This window comes from Trichoplusia ni, chromosome 8 (genome assembly GCF_003590095.1).
Source record: "Trichoplusia ni isolate ovarian cell line Hi5 chromosome 8, tn1, whole genome shotgun sequence".
NCBI classification, from domain to species: domain Eukaryota; kingdom Metazoa; phylum Arthropoda; class Insecta; order Lepidoptera; family Noctuidae; genus Trichoplusia; species Trichoplusia ni.
Genome location: NC_039485.1, coordinates 13814617 through 13832303, shown reverse-complemented (window position 1 = coordinate 13832303; position 17687 = coordinate 13814617). Strand labels below are relative to the sequence as shown.

Sequence of the window (17687 nt, the reverse complement as noted above, 5' to 3'; positions counted from 1 at the left end):
GCGGAAAGAAAAATATATTACTTTCTGCCTTAAACATGTTTGAGGTCTTCATCGTTAAATCTAGCATAAGTTGTAATTTCCTTTCACATCTACTTTTACTTTTTTTTTGCCAAACCACACAACTCTAGCTTTATCTGCCAAACATGAATCCATACCCATCGTTTCTGCAATCCGCAAGTGAGTAACGCATGCGACAGAACGAGAGCGATTAGTTCTAAGGCCAGAACCTGGTCTCGTCCAGGTCTCTGTCGTGACCGTACCTGACTAGGCCCCCGCATTGCCGGCTGCAGGGCAAGTTCTGCCAGTTGTGGTTTGCCTGTAGATGCCTTTGCCTGTCGTCTGTTTGCCTGTCGTCCCTGTAGTCGTGACCGTTGCTCGTTGGTTGGTATCTGCAAGTTATACGACATTAGAATCGATTCTTACATCAAGTTAACTACTAGGACGACATAATACAAAGAGTGCAATTTTTTAAGGAAAGCCTCAAATGAATGACTGAACCATTTTGATTGAAAATATATTTTCTTAATACGAAAAATAAACCTTATTTTTCATGTTCTTTGTGAATTCTACTGTACATGATGAGTGATGACTAATAGTTACAAACATTTCGACGAGTAAACAAACCTGGTGGGTCTGATCTCAAAGTCTTTCTTACAGATCAACGGTTCGTCCCATGGTCGGGCGGGACTTTCCAGGAATTCAGGCGATGGACTGCACCAGTCCCATTAAAGGCAGCGTTAACAGTGTTCATTGCAGATTAATTTAATGTAGCTTAATTATATTTATAAGAACGATGCTTGGTAAATGTGTTGTCTTAACAAAAACACAATTTGTTTTTATGATCTTACGATTTCTAAATTTGTTTTTTATTCAGCTTTTTTTGACGTGACAACATCTTATAATTTGATGGAACAGCTCCACGCACAAACGAACATAACTCATGCGGCGTTACTTAGCTCTGAGGCGTTCCATTTATGTTGTGTCAATTGACTTCTACTTTCTAAAGACGTTATCACGTTCAACTATCGTTAGTAAACTGACTTTTTTAATAAATCGGAATTGCATGTTTGTTAACCGAGTCATCGGCATAGCCTTTTCCCAACTATGTTGGGGTCGGCTACCAGTCTAACCGGTTTCAGCTAAGTACCAGTGTTTTACAAGGAGCGACTGCCTATCTGACCTCCTCAACCCAGTTACCTGGGCAACACGATACCTCTTGGTTAGACTGGCTGTCAGACTTTTCAAGCTTCTGACTACCTGTAACGACTGTCAAAGATGTAGGAATAACAGCCGGGACCCACAATTTAACGTGCCTACCGAAACACTGAGGAACTCGTTATGACAAAGATGGTCACCCATCTACGGACCAACCGCGTCAAACATAGCTTAACCTGTGATCGATTCACTTATGCGGTTATAGCTTAGCCACGAGCTACTCTGTTTGTTAACCGAGTATTTTACTGTAATGCTAGTACCAATTTGAAATTGTTGGAGTTACCTGGACAGTCTGCTGGCATCCCGCTCCAATTGCGTGGGCTGTCCGCGCACGATAGCAGGCACGAGGGTGAAGCCCGGCGGCTGGCGGTACTCGTCAGCTCGCTGCACCTCCTGCAGCCTGATGCCCGGCTTGTTGCGGCGCAGGTTCTTGTGGACCTCTTGGTTCTTATCGTGCACCTTGTGAATAACAAGATAAGGTTAATTTTTACATGCAGCATAATAATTACATTGAAAATACAGCTTTTTGTATAAATCAATGTTTCTTTGTTATTGACTATAAGCGAATATTTCATTCGGAATTAGACTTTTAGCATCCGAGCACCTCGATTCATATCAATTATAAATTATTTGTAAATAATGCTAATAATTTATACCTATTAATAATTTATTTATTTATATAAATTAATTTATATTATATGGTTTTTGATAATTAATGTATTATAGAACATAACTGATTATGAAATCTACTACTATATTTTCATTCATATACCTGGTCGGCGAAGGTGTGGAGCTGCGAGGCTCTCTCCTGAACGGAGTAGTGTTGCATGAGCTGCTGCGGCGTGGTGGGGGCCTCCATGGAGGGCGGAGGGGGCGCGCGGCCTTTAGCCCACTTGCGGCGGGCCGTGTAGCCGCGGAAATCTGCACAACATGAGCACACTCAGACCAAACTATCAAGGTTATTGCAAAGATGCTTCTGCTAAATAATACCGGTCGTATATATGTAGTATAAAGTCTTCAGAGAATTTTTTGATCATTTAGAGTCATTTTATTTATTTATTTTACTTTTTATACATTGAAAATGTATGATAGCGGATAAAGTATTTAAAAGGAAAACCTACATTTTCAAGGAGTAAAGGCAGTATCTTTTGAGCAGTTCAACTAAGAGCTTTGTGAAGATGTGGTGTAGAATTATTTTTAGCCCTAAAAAAACTAACAACACAAAAATATGATACTTAATTTCGACACTTGAGGATAGGTAGTTTGTATTATAAATTTTAAATACCGTCTGACCGATGTTACCGGTTGCAATAAGGTTCTTGTTAAAATCTGATTACTTACGACTCTGTATAACAACAGCTGCTCTTGCGGTGTCAATGTTTTCTTTGTTTCCAGAACTTGTTTCATTGGTGTCGCTGTCCTGTGACGTCATTCGCCTCAAAACCTTGGCCTTCATCATAGCTTTGTTCTTGTTTGGGACACCTGTAATAAAAGTAAGATTATAACTCATTTAAAATTGACTGACTTGTAGTCAACTTTTGGGTGTAAACAGTGTTAATGCTTAGATACGTTCGGCACTGTAAACAGGAGTAAGCTTTTAAAAAATTTAGGAATGATCGAGACTTTAATTTTAAATTATAAGCAGTCCATATCCATTTCAATAGACATTCCGTACTGGAACTATTTAATTTTTTGTCAGTAGGTTTTGAAGTGTTAACTCACCAGCCTTATGTTGTTTCCTCTGGCTTTCCTGCTCCATTTGGAACTCTCGCGCTAGCTGTCTCTGTCTCTCCTGCAGTCGTCGGCGGGTTAGCCATCCGCGCACGTGTCTTTGCAGAGTAAGGACTGATATCGCCATCTGTGCCTTTAACCGCTGGTAATGGCGCCGTGCCAACCAACCGCGGACGCACGCTTGGACCAGCACTACTTTTCTTATCTAAATAGAGGAAATTATAAAGATAAAGGGTGGCCAAACATGGTCGGTAATAATGTTTATTACTTTATTACAAGAGACGGAATGCTATGTGTTACATACAATACATATGTATATCAACTAGCAATAATGTTTCTATCTTACCTGTTCTTCATAGATTCTGGCAAGAACTTCAACGTGGTAGTACTTGAGGAAGACCTTGGATTTGCCAAGAGCCCAGCCGTCCATCTTAAGTCTAAGCAGAAGAAGTCGACTTGTATCACGGTTGGGTTTCATTACCTCATCGTAGCTGAAGGCTAGAAAGCCATACCTGCATCAAAATAGAAAAAAATGATTAAAAAATTTAGTTTTTAAAAGTTAGATTTAATATAGTCTACATACGTTGTAACAGTAATACTAACCTTTTCAAAAAATCTTCAAAGGTGAGTCGGTGGGAAAATCCATTCTGCCTTATTCTAATAGTTTCTAAAACTCCAGTGTAGCGAAGCTGTTTCAATATTTTCGCCGAATCGAAATGCTTTGGTGAGCGAGAGTCATTTGGTTTGAGACATCTCACGAATTGAGGAGTTCCGCTCACCATCTTCTGGAGTAATTCCATCAGAGAATATCTGAAGTAAGTTGATACTGTCTGCTGTGCCCTGGACTGGGAGGCGAGACCTCGACTATTGAAACGTTCCTGAAATTGGACCATAGGTATAAAACATAAAATACAGGAAACAGTCTTAGGATCAAGATCTTTAAAAGTATGTATTTTTAATTACCCTAACATCGCCGGATGTCGGACTCTCCAAGCTCCGAGAATCCATGTCTCCTTGAAGAGGTGAATATAGGTTCCCTGTCTTAGTAATAGGACATTGGAACAGGAACCTGATGATGTCGTACTGGCTCTGCCGCATCAACTGTACCACTTCCGGTGGAAGGAAGTTGCGGTTCTTCTCAAGGAACCCGTCAGCTTGGTACACCACACGACCAGCAAAGTGGTGAACAGCAAAACAGATAGCATCAGATTTCGGACGGACGTAATATTTACTTTTGATGTTGTTGTGGAACTTTTCTGTGAGGAGAAAAAATAACATCTTTCTTCAATAAGTAAATTCAACTAAACGTAAAAATTAAAATACCTTTACTTCAATTAAATTGGAATTAATGATAACATAGTGCACGCAAAAAAGGATAAAGTTTCATACCAATCAAGGTTCTGTCTGTGGATCGCGGAAAACGACTCTCTTCGTCCAGCAAAGCCAGCATGCCCATCGGTCTTGACAAAAGCATGTCCAGAACCGGCCGGTTATCTGAGAACTCTACCAAGTCCACTGGAACACCTTCCGCCATATACTCTTGCTGTTCCCAAGTAAATATATGCTGATTGAAATAGTACTGGATTTGTTCGTTCGCAATATTAATGCAAAGCTGCTCAAAAGAGTTATTGTTGAAGTTCTCAAATCCAAAGATATCCAGTATTCCAATGGAGAGCTGCTCGTTCCTGCAATAAAAAAAATATGTTTTTCAAGTCCTTGTATTTACGTGATATCATTATTGTGCCCAGTTGACAGATCCGTCTAGACTGAACTCTTTTTTTAAATAACCGGAATACATAACAAATAAGTATTATGTACTTACATATTAGGTCTGTTCTGACAGAGTAGTGCATTTATTCTTTCAACAATTCTATCAAAGGCTCTTGCATATAGACCTCTTGCAGTCGCGTCTCTTGCCACAGCAGCTTCAGTGGGTGAGCTGTGTCTGGCGATGGTTTCGCCTCGAGCGACCACGCTGCTGCTAGTGAGGCACTCGCGAAGGTCCACTGTCTCCACGCCGAGGAGACATGATGCTGAGAAAACAGGGATGTTAATTTCTTTATTATGATCTTGGATTATTAAATGCAGTCATAGCAAACAATATTCATGATATATGAACCGAAGTCTCGTTGATTGGTGAAAGTAGCTATTTTATTATTTTAATACTGGTTGATAGCAATGCTATGCATAAAATAATTCATTACAATTGTTTTACATGAATTAGTTCCAGACGTTTGCGTAACATACGTATGATTATAGATTTTTATTACATATATAAAATAAATTAGAAGAAAACTGCAGACAAAAAGTTGATTAAGCAGATTCTTCATTTTATGCTAACCAACCTCTATGTAACGGTGCAGTGTCAATGATAGTGGCTTTATTGTCCGTGTTGTCTTCTCCAGCCGTCTCACCAAACTCGATATCACCGAGATGTAGTATAGCGGCCAGCATCTTATAGATGATTTGGACCTCCTCATCTTGGAAACCGACAACCTGAAAATGTAATTAATAGAAACTTATTCGATGATTTCTAAAATTTCTTTGCTGTACAGATTTAGAAATAACGGCCAAGATCGATCCAATTTGACTAAACCTGTGGCTTTGTAAATTTTAAATGTCAAGCTGATACATAAAAAGACTGCACCCAAAAGCGGATATTGATTCATCAGAGAAAGTTGAGTGTTTTTCAAATAAACTCCAAATTATAAGACAAGCTCTGATGATTCACCTTTTATTCAAATTGTGGGTAATTTTTTTATACCTTAAAAGCTTGATTAAGTTGCCTCCAGCGATGCACGTTGTGCTCCCTATGCGTGACGGACAGCGGCTGCAGGTAGCGGTGCCTGGACTTTAGTTGTTCGTCGAGGTAGAACTTCCTCCATCGACCTTCGCTCTCCAAGCCGTCGTATAGATAGTAGAACACGTGGAAGTTGCTTTCTCCTCTGGAATTAGGTAATATTTCCATCAGTAATGTCAAAGAGTTTGTCACCTACGATCAGCAACGAAAGTTGATGAACAAACAGATTTACGTATTGTGCCGTCAGAAACTAAATACGTTTGGATCAACTTACAAAGCTTGATGAACCACTCTAGACTGTTCAAGAAGATACACAGACATTCGAGCGCCAGATATCCGCCCAACTCTCATCATAGACAAATCTAGATATTTGCCGAAACGAGAACTGTTTGCGTTGATCCCGGTGCGAGCGTTACCAAAAGCCTCCATTATTGGGTTCACTTGTAATATCTTCTCTTCTAAATTACGATTTTGAGTCTGAAACAAATCAACGATTTAATGACGTAAACCATCACAAATGACTGTGTAGGAGTAGGAATAGTTTGACAAATTGTTGAAGTAAATTTCCAGATTCCGAAGCGTTTACGCACATTCATGTGCACTATTATATATCCTGCAAGATGGCTGGTATGTATGGATCCTAGCCGCCGCATTATCAGGATGAGGAATTAGTGTAACAACTAATATTGTTAAATTACCTTTGATAAATACACGAGCTGTTTCAACAAGAGGTTAGCAGACTCAGTCTTGCCGGCGCCACTTTCACCAGATATCACGATAGCTTGATGCAGCTTCTGGTGCATCAGCGCCTGATGGGCCGCGTCCGCCACGGCGTAGATGTGCGGCGGGTTGTCCGAGCGACACCGACCTTGGTATATCTGTTGAATCTAGAACAATTATAACTCTTCTAATAGTGTAATAGAAGGTGATAATGGTGATGAATAACATAATTGAATTCTTTGATGACTAAAACGAGAAAAAACACGATCTTAGCTTGGCCGCTAATAATATTCCATTAAAGAACCGGATGTATTCTATTTTTATAAATGGATATAAAAAGCAGGAACTTTCTGCGGTTGCCCTCACATTAATATTAAACTCCAAATGCGTGAGCACGAATTAATTAAACACCTTCGCTCTGTCCGAAAAAGAAAAAATGTTGCGGTTTATTTCAAGCGTCATAATAATTACCTTTGAGGTATAAATTCCCACGTCAGTAAACGGGTTCACAGCGACAAGTATATCTCCGATGTAGGTGTAAATCTGGTTTTGTGTATATCTCTTCTGCAGTTGATCTACGATTGCGTCTTCTGTTAGTACTTCCAATGTGGCTAGGTCATCTGTGTACATTTTCTCAGGTCGGGCTTTTCGATGCGATTTCAGTTTTCCCCTTTTGGTCGTGGCTTCAGGCGCGCGAGAGCCTCGGCCTTCGGCTCTCTGTCGTTTTATTTCCGCCTGAAGCTCTTTGCGGATCTGCAAAAGTAGATATAGGTATCGTTATTTTTTTTCGAACCAGAACTTACTTATTACGGTTTTGTCTATGCGATTTGTGCTGTACATACCTTATCCTCAAAGCTACTGACAGCGAGTAGTAGAGGATGCTCCAGCAGTTCTCTAGCAAAGGGCCTCTGATTCATATCTTTGATTAAACAGTCTGCAATCAGGTCTACGAGTTGTGGTGAGAACATCTCTGGATGAGATAAAGTTGGCGGCGGGTTTCGAGGTATTTGGAAAAGTGCTCTCATCGGATGTAGGCCAGAGAGTGGTGGTTCCCCTTCAGCTAACTCTATAGCCGTTATACCCACAGACCAAACATCACAGCGGCAGTCATAAGATTCGTCTAATTGTTGTTCGCACGCTATGACCTGTAACCGAAAACAATCATGTTGACCTTACACTGTCATAATAACAAGATCATTATGCCACTTTCAAAACGTAGCTTTAGTAGTAGTCTCATATTCGAGGTCGCGAGTAATGTTCTAATAAGTAGGACACTTGGATAATAATGAGATAATACATAATAAAGCTATATCTTACCTCTGGCGCCATCCAGTAAGGCGTACCCACTGAAGTATTTCGTCTGGCAGCTGTGGCCGCCAAGTGCGACGATACACCAAAATCAACAAGTTTAACTTCAGCATCTTCTGTGAGCAGAATGTTATGCCCTTTGACGTCACGATGCATGCATCGGTGAGCGTGTAGATGTGTCAAGGCCCGTACGGTTCCTCGCAACACATACGCGAGTTGTGGTTCGGTGAGATTGCTCCCGCGAGCCCGCATTCCCGCGCATAAATCAGTCACCGAACCGCCGGTGCAGAGCTGCAAATACAAAGGCCATGTTGATTTATGCCTTATGCATAAGCGAATAGTCTCAAAATAAACGTTAACCAACCTCCATGACGAACCATATTTGGTCGTCATCTGAACAGACGCCACGCTTCAAAAACAGTCCGAAGAACTCCGGAATATTAGGGTGACCTGATAAATCTCGAAACACAAGGAATTCCTCTTCAATTTCTTCTATATTTTCGGTTATGTTTTCCAAGATCTGGAATAAATAAAAATTTAATACATTTATTTACATTCGTCAAAAATTGCGAAATATTATTGTAGTTAGTAATTGTAACTATACGGCTGTTCAGAGTTAAGATATTATATTCAACAGCGGCCGCCAAGTCATGTCATGTATTGTTTAGTGGCCTTGACACGAATATTACGTTTTGAGATAACATCTAAGCAATCAATTACATACAGCATGCTAACAATACCCCCATAAAAATACATCGACCTATTCTTGTACAAAACATTCTCATATACATTGTTTTATGTATGGGTTGTACGCAATGTACATTTGGATAATATGTTAATACATTTTTTCGCCCCAGAAGCTCTAAATTACTGCAATTATACATCTTATTTGAAAAGGCGTAATTCCCATTATTCATTCGTTAATTACTGTAATCTTTATTTAAATCAACGCATTTAACAACTTTGACTTAACAAGGAAACCAATGAATAGAATTGTTCATGAGCTAAAACTTGCAGGGCTGGTGTGACTGGTTGGCAGTTTCTCTCGGATTTCACCGGCAGTTTACGATTGTATGCCCTATAGATGTTGTTGACCTTTGCCGTGCTCAACTGCTCATACTAAAATAACATGTGGAAATAATCTTAGGCTGTACAGACTACAGTTCCTGAACCAGAATGACGTCACATATGCGTCGAGACCTAAGGTGAACAACTTTTATCATGACTAAGAGCCGGTCTAGTCTACTCTCAAACAAACATATTTTGTAGCAAACCAAACATTCGAGAGATGACGCACAGTATAATCTTTAAGGTGACATGTTTGTAGGATATGTTTCAAGGTTAAAACGAACGGGGATGGGTCTACATTCTAAGATAGTTTAGAATGTCGTCAAATGTCATGCTTGGTAATACAATATGAATAGAAAGTCAATGTCATGTCTCGAATCAAATTGCGTCAGGACTGAGAAATGCCGTTACCTCTACGTATATGAATATAATCGCTCATCTATTTATATCTCTAAAATCATAGTGCGTCTGTCTTATCGACCTAACACACGACAAAGAAGAATATTACTGTCATAAAATGTTCAAGCTACTGCATTTTATTTGTCGACAACAATACGTGCTAAAGATTGTTTCAGTAGATTATGTTAGTAATCGGATAAGACGAGGTCAAATACCTGCATCTTATCCCATACTCTAATACGAAGAAAGGCGCGTATTTGTAACCTGTCAATCTAAATGAAGGTATTTTGCAGGGCTGAAGTGCAACTGGAGAGTTTATTGAGTCGTTTTTTCTCCTCATCCAAAAGCAAATACGAGGCAGTGTAGGGTGGAGCAAACTGGGTGCTGGCCATTGGTATCAGAGCCTTTAAAAAAAATACCCTTTTAGACGTTCTAAGTTTTTCATGTTTGAATAACTGACCTTGATAGCAACCCGTCGGCCGGTCTTCTTGTCCCTGGCGCAGTACACTTCGCCGTATGTCCCCTCTCCGATCAGCTCCTGTAGAGTGAACCGGTCGCGAGGGTCTGCAGCCCGGTCCAGCTCCACGTGCTGCGAGAGCCCGCGGTATGCCACGTCGCTGCGCATGACTGGACACACGCCTTATGACACCATCTGAAATTACAAATTACTGAATTAAAAAATATGGAGTGTGTCTTCACACACTCCTTCCATTATATATTGCTGTGCCCGACAGGGTCTATAATGGTTCTGTATTATTATTTTTTAAGACGCATAAAATTATTGAGTATTGAGCATATACTTATGCAGTACTATTATGTATTATATGGTTCAAGATAGTCGGTCTTCGTTATACGAAATTAATTCGTCGAAAAATAACATAATGAATAGGCGCTGCAAGTTGGGTTCAAAATGTTTAAGTAATAGGATAAGAAGGATAGTTCAATATAAAGTAAAATTTGCTAGAAACTCTTAAAAATACCCTAAGGTTATGCAAATGACAAGACGTTTTACTTAATGCAACGCTACAAAGCACAGTTTACATCGAATATGCCAAACATTACTTCAGTGAATGTCTAAAATTTTTGAACTAGTATGATAATGAGGCAAAATAAATGAGCACCGGTAGTAATCAATTCGACAAGTTTCATCAATATCCTATCTATAAAAAGTTTCTACACATTTCGCGGTTCAGTGCGCTTTTAATATCAAAACGATAATTAATTACGGTGTTGCGCCATTATTTCCATATTAACCCTGTTTTCGGCCGATAGTACACTATTTATCTTTTTAATAATAGTACGATTAACGGTTTCTAGACTCATATTTTGTAAAATAAAGCATCCTTGCTTTCATGTTATCTAAACTGTATGGTTGGTCTGTTTGTTGAAAATATAGCTTTATAATGCTTTTCACATCGCTTACAGAGATTAGGAAGATAGCACTAATCCATTTTAACTGTATGAAACGTACATCGTACGACATTCATAGTAACATTAGTGGCACAAAATGCATCGTATAATGATAAAAAACTAGTAATTAGCACGTGAAAGAGTTGAAACATCCGGCAAGAAATAACTGTACCGCGGCCAAACCGAACATGTTAGCGGAAGTTATTGATTTCTAATAAACAAAATATCAATTAAATATAAACAATTACATCTGCTAATCTTTCTATTTAACAGTTACAAAAAAAAACGTTATCATACAAAAAAATCACAGTTTTTAACGGTTTGTAGACAGTCACTTATACTTACTTAGGGTATGACTATAAATATTTGTTAGTAAAAATTTCGTCTACTTATCTAATATATAAAATTCCCGTGTCACGATGTTAGTTACCGTACTCCTCCGAAACGCTTCGACCGATTCTTATGAAATTTTGTATACATATTGGGTAGGTCTGAGAATAGAACAACATCTATTTTTCATACACACTAAAATTTATTTTTTTATTTTTTGGATGATTTTTTTTGTTTTCATTTTTTTATAATGTAGCATTAAAAAATAAATACAACTAGAAAAACAACGTTTGCTGGGTCAGCTAGTAATTCTATGAATATATAACGTTTTCTTTAAAAGGAGACGAAAAGAATATATGAATGATGTCGTCGCATGTACAGTCAGCGCCAAAAGTCGATGAACAGAATCAACTTTACAAAACAGCTGTTCACACTAAAATGCCATAAGTTATAGTCGCAACTGGGAAACAAAATAGAATGTACACCAGAAATTTACAAAAGTCCTTAAACACGAGTATTTCAAAAGTATCTGTGCACTAGTATTCCTAATGTCGCTGAACATCATTCTATCAAAAGTCACTAAACAGCAGAAAAAACAAAATTAGGCTAACAAAGTATATTTTTAATGTTGCCGTGACTGTGTTAATGTACCTACTTTTGACGCTTATGTTGTTGAGCTACTTTTGGGACAGTGCTTGCTGTATCTATATCAATACAATTTATAACTATAAAAATGCTGGACCGATTTTGATACAATTTGAATGGAGTGACATTTAAAAACATGGATATTTAGAATTTTTAATCCAAGTTTTTTTGTAAAATATTAAAATAATATATTTTAAATTAAATTTATTATTTCACATATTTCATTTATTACTTTAAGTAATAATTCAAATGAAAATATTTTAGATATTGTTAACGAAACCTTCTTCACAAAGTGAAACCTCCTTCAAGATCCTTAGTGAAACCTCTTTCAAACCTGGGATTTGACAAGCAGTCCGCTATAAAACATTAAAAATATACTTTGTTAGCCTAATTTTGTTTTTTCTGCTGTTTAGTGACTTTTGATAGAATGATGTTCAGCGACATTAGGAATACTAGTGCACAGATACTTTTGAAATACTCGTGTTTAAGGACTTTTGTAAATTTCTGGTGTACATTCTATTTTGTTTCCCAGTTGCGACTATAACTTATGGCATTTTATTGTGAACAGCTGTTTTGTAAAGTTGATTCTGTTCATCGACTTTTGGCGCTGACTGTACCACCGCGTGGCTCCGTGCGTGCTCGATTCCGCGGTATGCAGTTGTCAATATACCTGCACAGAAACTGTACTAACGGCATGCCATACCATACTGTGTCTGAATGTTGTTGTAAATCGATACATGGGTTTGGTGTTTGACCTTTCGTATACAAGCACCAGTATGAGGATAGTTCTAATAGAGTATTTCTGCCTTTTGGTATTAAGTCTGTTTGATTGATTTTGGGACTGTATTACTTTCGTCGTCGATTAAGCTTCTTCATAATCCCATTGTTTTATGCTTCCGTTTCAATCAAAAGCAAGAATACCAGCCTTTAAACGTCCCATAAATAGGCAAGGAGTCTTCAAACGTAGTAAACCATAAACTTGAGCAATTGAGCTGCTCAAAATAAGGTCTTAATACCATTATCATTTATGAAATAAAAAAGACTAAAAATATTCTAATAAAGATTGCCGGCGAAACTTCACTCTGATCTAGTACAGCTTTAAAACCATAACTAGGACTCGATTACAGTGCGGAATGAAAAGGGAAGGAAGGGGGCGACCTACATCCGTGTATGTAAATCGTGACATCAGTCCATAATCCTTAACATGGACCTCTTAATGGCGGACATTGTAACGGTCTATTGGAAACCATTTATGGGAGTGGACGTGTGTCACTAGCCCATCGGGTTATCGTAAAATATTAATACTATAAACGTCTTTCTCACTTTCTTAAATACTGTAGTTGGATAAATTTCATAATTTATATGCATTCAAAGTTTTGATTTTGGCTGCATTTCAAACTCTCACTTTTTGACCGAACCTCCTACTTTATTTAAATTAGGAGTTTCGTTTTTAGTGAACTGCATTATTCTGAGCCGTAAAAAAATACACAAGCCAAATATTTCGATAGTTATTGGATGCCATCGTTTGCCAATCGGTTTACGGTAAGATACAAATATACCAAGTACCTACTTGACAAACACTTACAAAATATGGTTACATGTGATGGTGTAACAAGAACGCACTTTTTACACAAGTGTGCCGCCAAATTGGTGTCACCCATTGGAATCGGCCGCTTGAGGTTATTACCTGATATGAGTCGACAATATTTGTGTAGCGACCACACAAGCGTTTACATTCAAACTAATTTGTATTATGGCCAAACTATACGAGTAGGTATATCATAATACGCATTATGATGTCACTTTGAAGGATTGGAGTTTTGTTACAGTTCTACATGTATTTATTGCCATTATTGGTTTTACATCATATGTACAAGATGTTTTATTAAACGAGCGATTGTATTCCATGGGCCTTGTCATGTGTGACGTCATCGTGTATTGAGATGTAACCTCGATATTTGAAATGTATCGATATGTAATACATGGTATTGGGTATTACAAGATTCTCTTGACTTCGCATGTTCCGTACGTAATACGAAACTAACGGTTATCTATAGATACATAATTGATTTACTCCACAGAAAACCGTAAGTTATTATTTTTATCTCCGATTTTAGTTGATGGCTGTTTGACCTAGATATTTTATCAATACTATCTATCTACGAATTGACACAAGAAATATTTTGTGCTTTAAATTTGGCGACGCTGTTGACAAAACGGATATTATAAATAAAATACCTGATTCCATTAATTAAAAATAAGCATTACGAATATTATATAAGGAAAATGTTAAACGATTGTGTTAAACGAAGCGTACACTTTATAACTAAATAAATACACAGTGATGGACAAATCAAGCAAACAAAACTAAAAATATACTCAATAAATATTTTCCTTAAACAAAAACCCACTAATCACAGACATTATAATTAGAAACCTCACACATTTCACTGCAATAATGATACATCACTAGTCGCAAACACCAACATATAAACATACACATGTATAGACACGTGTAGGAGAAGCAACGGCAAACCTAACGAAGCAAGACCAGTACAGTGGCCGCCGCACCACAAAAAACACAATAATTGATTTTTAGCATGATCACAGTGATCGCATCAACCGTTAATCCCAACATTGCGTATACAGTTGCATAGCTACACATACTAAATTACATACACAGGGCATTTGTACATTACTAGGAATGTTGCTAAACACAACTAGAGCCAACGAGAGTCATAGTAACGTTTCATAAGTCCCACTCTAAATAAAAACATTCAAAGTTTATTTTTATTTTTTTATTATATCCGATATTACGGTTTTTACGGCAGAAGAGTTTTGTTCGTCTTTATTAGTATTAATGCGGTGCGGCTAGTCTCTTAAAATGGGAAAAAACGGGTCGGAATGATAAATCTGAAATATTGAAATGTAAGATCAAAAGTTTTTATTTCAAATAGGCCGTATTCATGCACTTTTCAAACGTTACAATAAAGACTCTAGTTGCACAAAGTACTAGGTTCTTTTCAGACGTCCCAAATTCGACCATAAAAAGTCCGACTTCACGATGGTAAAACTCCTTGTATTGCACAAACGCCCTTACTTCTCTATCAACCTTAAATGTTTTAAAGAGGGGTCTTAGTCGACAGCCGCGTCTGCGACACTTTCACTGATTGTTTTTGTCACGAAGATAATGTCGCGACGGGGAGCGAGCTCATTCTGTTAATGACAGCACTACTTAGCCGTGTTTTACTTGCTATAGTTAAAGAAAGCCATTTGCTTTCAATCATGTTTTGAGATGTGCCTGAAGGTAGAAAACAGCTAGCTCTTAATAAAATTCAAGTATTTTAATAAGTTTGATAAAATTGCTTTAAAGTCTAATAAACGTAACAGTCTACACAATAAGCAGTCTAAAATCAACAAAAAGTTTTGTTGCAATTTCTTTTGTTTTCTTGCTTCTACATTTCCGTGGTTGCAGTGTATACATTCACATGTACAATTGGAATCCACAATCGACTAGTTGTTTATGTGTAATGTGATTCAATAAATAGGAAATTAATTGCATGGCATCGCTTTCCGAGTTTCTTATGCCGTTCTAGAATGGCGACCGCGTGTTTCAACTCATTGTTTGAGTTCGTTCCTGCATGTGAAGAGTAACATTATTGCCAATCTCTTCTAAATCTGGTCCATTTTAATTGCAGCTTATACAAGCATTAATTAATAAGAAGGAATTTCAGTATGCTGAACGGTCTCGAATCATGAGAGGGCAATGTGTTCACATGACTATTTTAAACACACCGTTCTCAGGTTCAATAGCGGGTATTGTATTTTAATAATAGCATATGTAATTTCCTGTTCTGGCTTAGCACTTTCTATTTTAATTACTTTGTTTTATTGCTGTTTTATTTGATTTACTGTATACCAACAACTGTTGTAAACCATTAGCTATTCTATATTTAACATTTGTTCTACGTATGTGTACGTACAACCCTCTTCTGAGTGGCAAAGTTGCTAATAATCAGAAAAATATTTTACGTTATAAGACTTGTATTTCAAAACGCTAATAATCGACTAAAAGCGGAACAATGTTTAACTATCCTGGATACATTTACACAAATCATTTTCTAAAGCCATGTATGTGAAAGAGGTTTTTAAAGTAATGACGTGCCAAGCCAATAACGACGGCTATTTTGTTGCGGAGAATAAGAGCATTAAGTTTTGGTCCGACAGCCAATGTAAGACGATAGGCAATTTGAAATATTACCTCCAATAAGCGAGATAGTATAGTCCATTGCCGTGAACCGACATTTCTTTTATAGTGTAGGGTAATCAATTTTACACCCGTAATTGAAGCGAAAGCGTTGAAGAAAATTTGTTAATATTTTGTTTGTGCAAATCGTATTGCGTATAATAGAGGTTTCGTGGCATCGTGAATAAAAATATTTTTAACTATTCTTAGATAACAACTATCTACGTACTTTTAGTAAGTCTTAACTTTGAAGACGTCTTGCCATCAAAGGCAGAGATGTATCTAAAAAGATAGAAATAGGTAAATACCTACCTAATGATAATTAACAATTTAGCACTAGCCAGAACAAGATAATCTAAAGCTAATCACATTATTCAGTTGACCTTTACAAGCTTACAAAATGAAAGACAATGGATTTAGTAGCTTTGTTGATTCAATATTGTAGTACAACGAAGCCTCACTCGTGCATAATGCAATCCTTTCATGGCATTATAGTGAGCGGCATAATACTCGTCCACGGCCGTCGGCGCCGCTTCACCCACTGTCTGAAGGATGGCTTTACGCACACAGAGGGATTCAAGCCCCTAAAGTGCTGCACGTGCAAAAAATAAGGTGACAATGATCACGCCACGCAAATATGTCCGCCGGAATAATACTCGAATGAATTTACGATATTCGCTCAATTGATTGACAGATTTAGAACACTTTTTATTTATAACACTAATATAAATAATGTAAAACAAAAATACCGCTTTAGTTTACGATTTTCTGTTTGCAACTTTATAATTGCTTCTGATATAACGATAGCCAAATTTTAATGTCTTTTGCATAAGTTAAACTTTGTAACTTTCCAAAGATATTTGCATTTCGTTTAGCTGCTAAATTACACAAAAAGATACACTTATAAATTGCTAAATTAATGTGTTATTGAAGTACCAAAATAACATGCTTTCGACAATTTCGACGTAAAACTTACAACATTGAGATCATTGATACTTTGTACGTGCAATAAACAAGTTACCAAACTTCCTAGTGCGACAATCGTGTCGGTAATGTGATGCATGGAGTTCATATATCAGCCGGTATACTTACTATTTACCGTATCATATTTGTTACTTAACAAGTAGGAAACTACACGCGGAATATATCATTTTCAAGAGTTACAACAACACGACTAATATGGCATTTAAGTATTTGACTAATGTCAATTTTTTTTTTTTAGATTTTACCGGAATCTATCAGTTCCTTTACCACAGGGTAAAAATGGAATACAACGTGTAAACGTTTTCTTTCGAAAATTTGTTTTTCTTCATCGTATTGTACGGATTCTTGAGTGTCGTGAGCCACACTGGCGCTTGACTAGTTTTTATGCAAAACAAGTAAGATGTACACCTTGAAAAGCTATCAAAAGTACAACTACAACAGAGGCATTGTGCACAGAAAACATAAGTAGACAATTAGCTAGAATCGTCTACAGCAGTGAAAGACAATCTCTAACAATAGACTAGAAAAAGTGGCCAGATCTCACCGTCAACACAATATAAGATAACAAATAAACACGAAATCAATAGCCCAAGACAATACTGCAAACAGAAGAGATCAAAAATACAATTAATGGTACTTTCAAAGTTTCAACAATCAACGTAACAAAGTAACGACCATTTCTTATGGGCTGATAGAAAGACAAAGCCATAATGAATTCAACGGTAGCAGTTAATTCTTCATTAATGCCGTCTAATGACTCAGCGTTAACATTAATATTTTCTTTAACACCACACCTGAGTTATTATGCCGAATTTTATGGGAAATATGGCG

The 17687-nt window shown here is 37.4% G+C and overlaps 1 protein-coding gene across 2 annotated transcripts in view; it reads right to left on the bottom strand.

The window, feature by feature from the left end:
• The window catches only part of LOC113496398 (myosin-IIIb-like), a 35565-nt gene that overhangs the window by 1415 nt on the left and 16463 nt on the right, over nucleotides 1-17687 (bottom strand). Inside the window, exons 2-20 of one of the 2 annotated variants that reach the window (XM_026875587.1) lie at nucleotides 9702-9893; nucleotides 8139-8294; nucleotides 7784-8065; nucleotides 7309-7611; nucleotides 6938-7219; nucleotides 6445-6624; nucleotides 6021-6223; nucleotides 5711-5891; nucleotides 5292-5442; nucleotides 4769-4979; nucleotides 4336-4631; nucleotides 3910-4202; nucleotides 3550-3824; nucleotides 3293-3458; nucleotides 2938-3151; nucleotides 2557-2697; nucleotides 1988-2136; nucleotides 1499-1674; nucleotides 261-389 (exon numbers count right to left, since the gene is read on the bottom strand). In XM_026875587.1, the coding sequence (XP_026731388.1) occupies nucleotides 261-389; nucleotides 1499-1674; nucleotides 1988-2136; nucleotides 2557-2697; nucleotides 2938-3151; nucleotides 3293-3458; nucleotides 3550-3824; nucleotides 3910-4202; nucleotides 4336-4631; nucleotides 4769-4979; nucleotides 5292-5442; nucleotides 5711-5891; nucleotides 6021-6223; nucleotides 6445-6624; nucleotides 6938-7219; nucleotides 7309-7611; nucleotides 7784-8065; nucleotides 8139-8294; nucleotides 9702-9866 (3953 nt within the window). In that variant the 5' untranslated portion in view covers nucleotides 9867-9893. Of the gene's footprint in view, nucleotides 1-260; nucleotides 390-1498; nucleotides 1675-1987; nucleotides 2137-2556; nucleotides 2698-2937; nucleotides 3152-3292; nucleotides 3459-3549; nucleotides 3825-3909; nucleotides 4203-4335; nucleotides 4632-4768; nucleotides 4980-5291; nucleotides 5443-5710; nucleotides 5892-6020; nucleotides 6224-6444; nucleotides 6634-6937; nucleotides 7220-7308; nucleotides 7612-7783; nucleotides 8066-8138; nucleotides 8295-9701; nucleotides 9894-17687 lie in introns of both variants that reach the window. The other variant, XM_026875586.1, reaches the window with a different exon arrangement.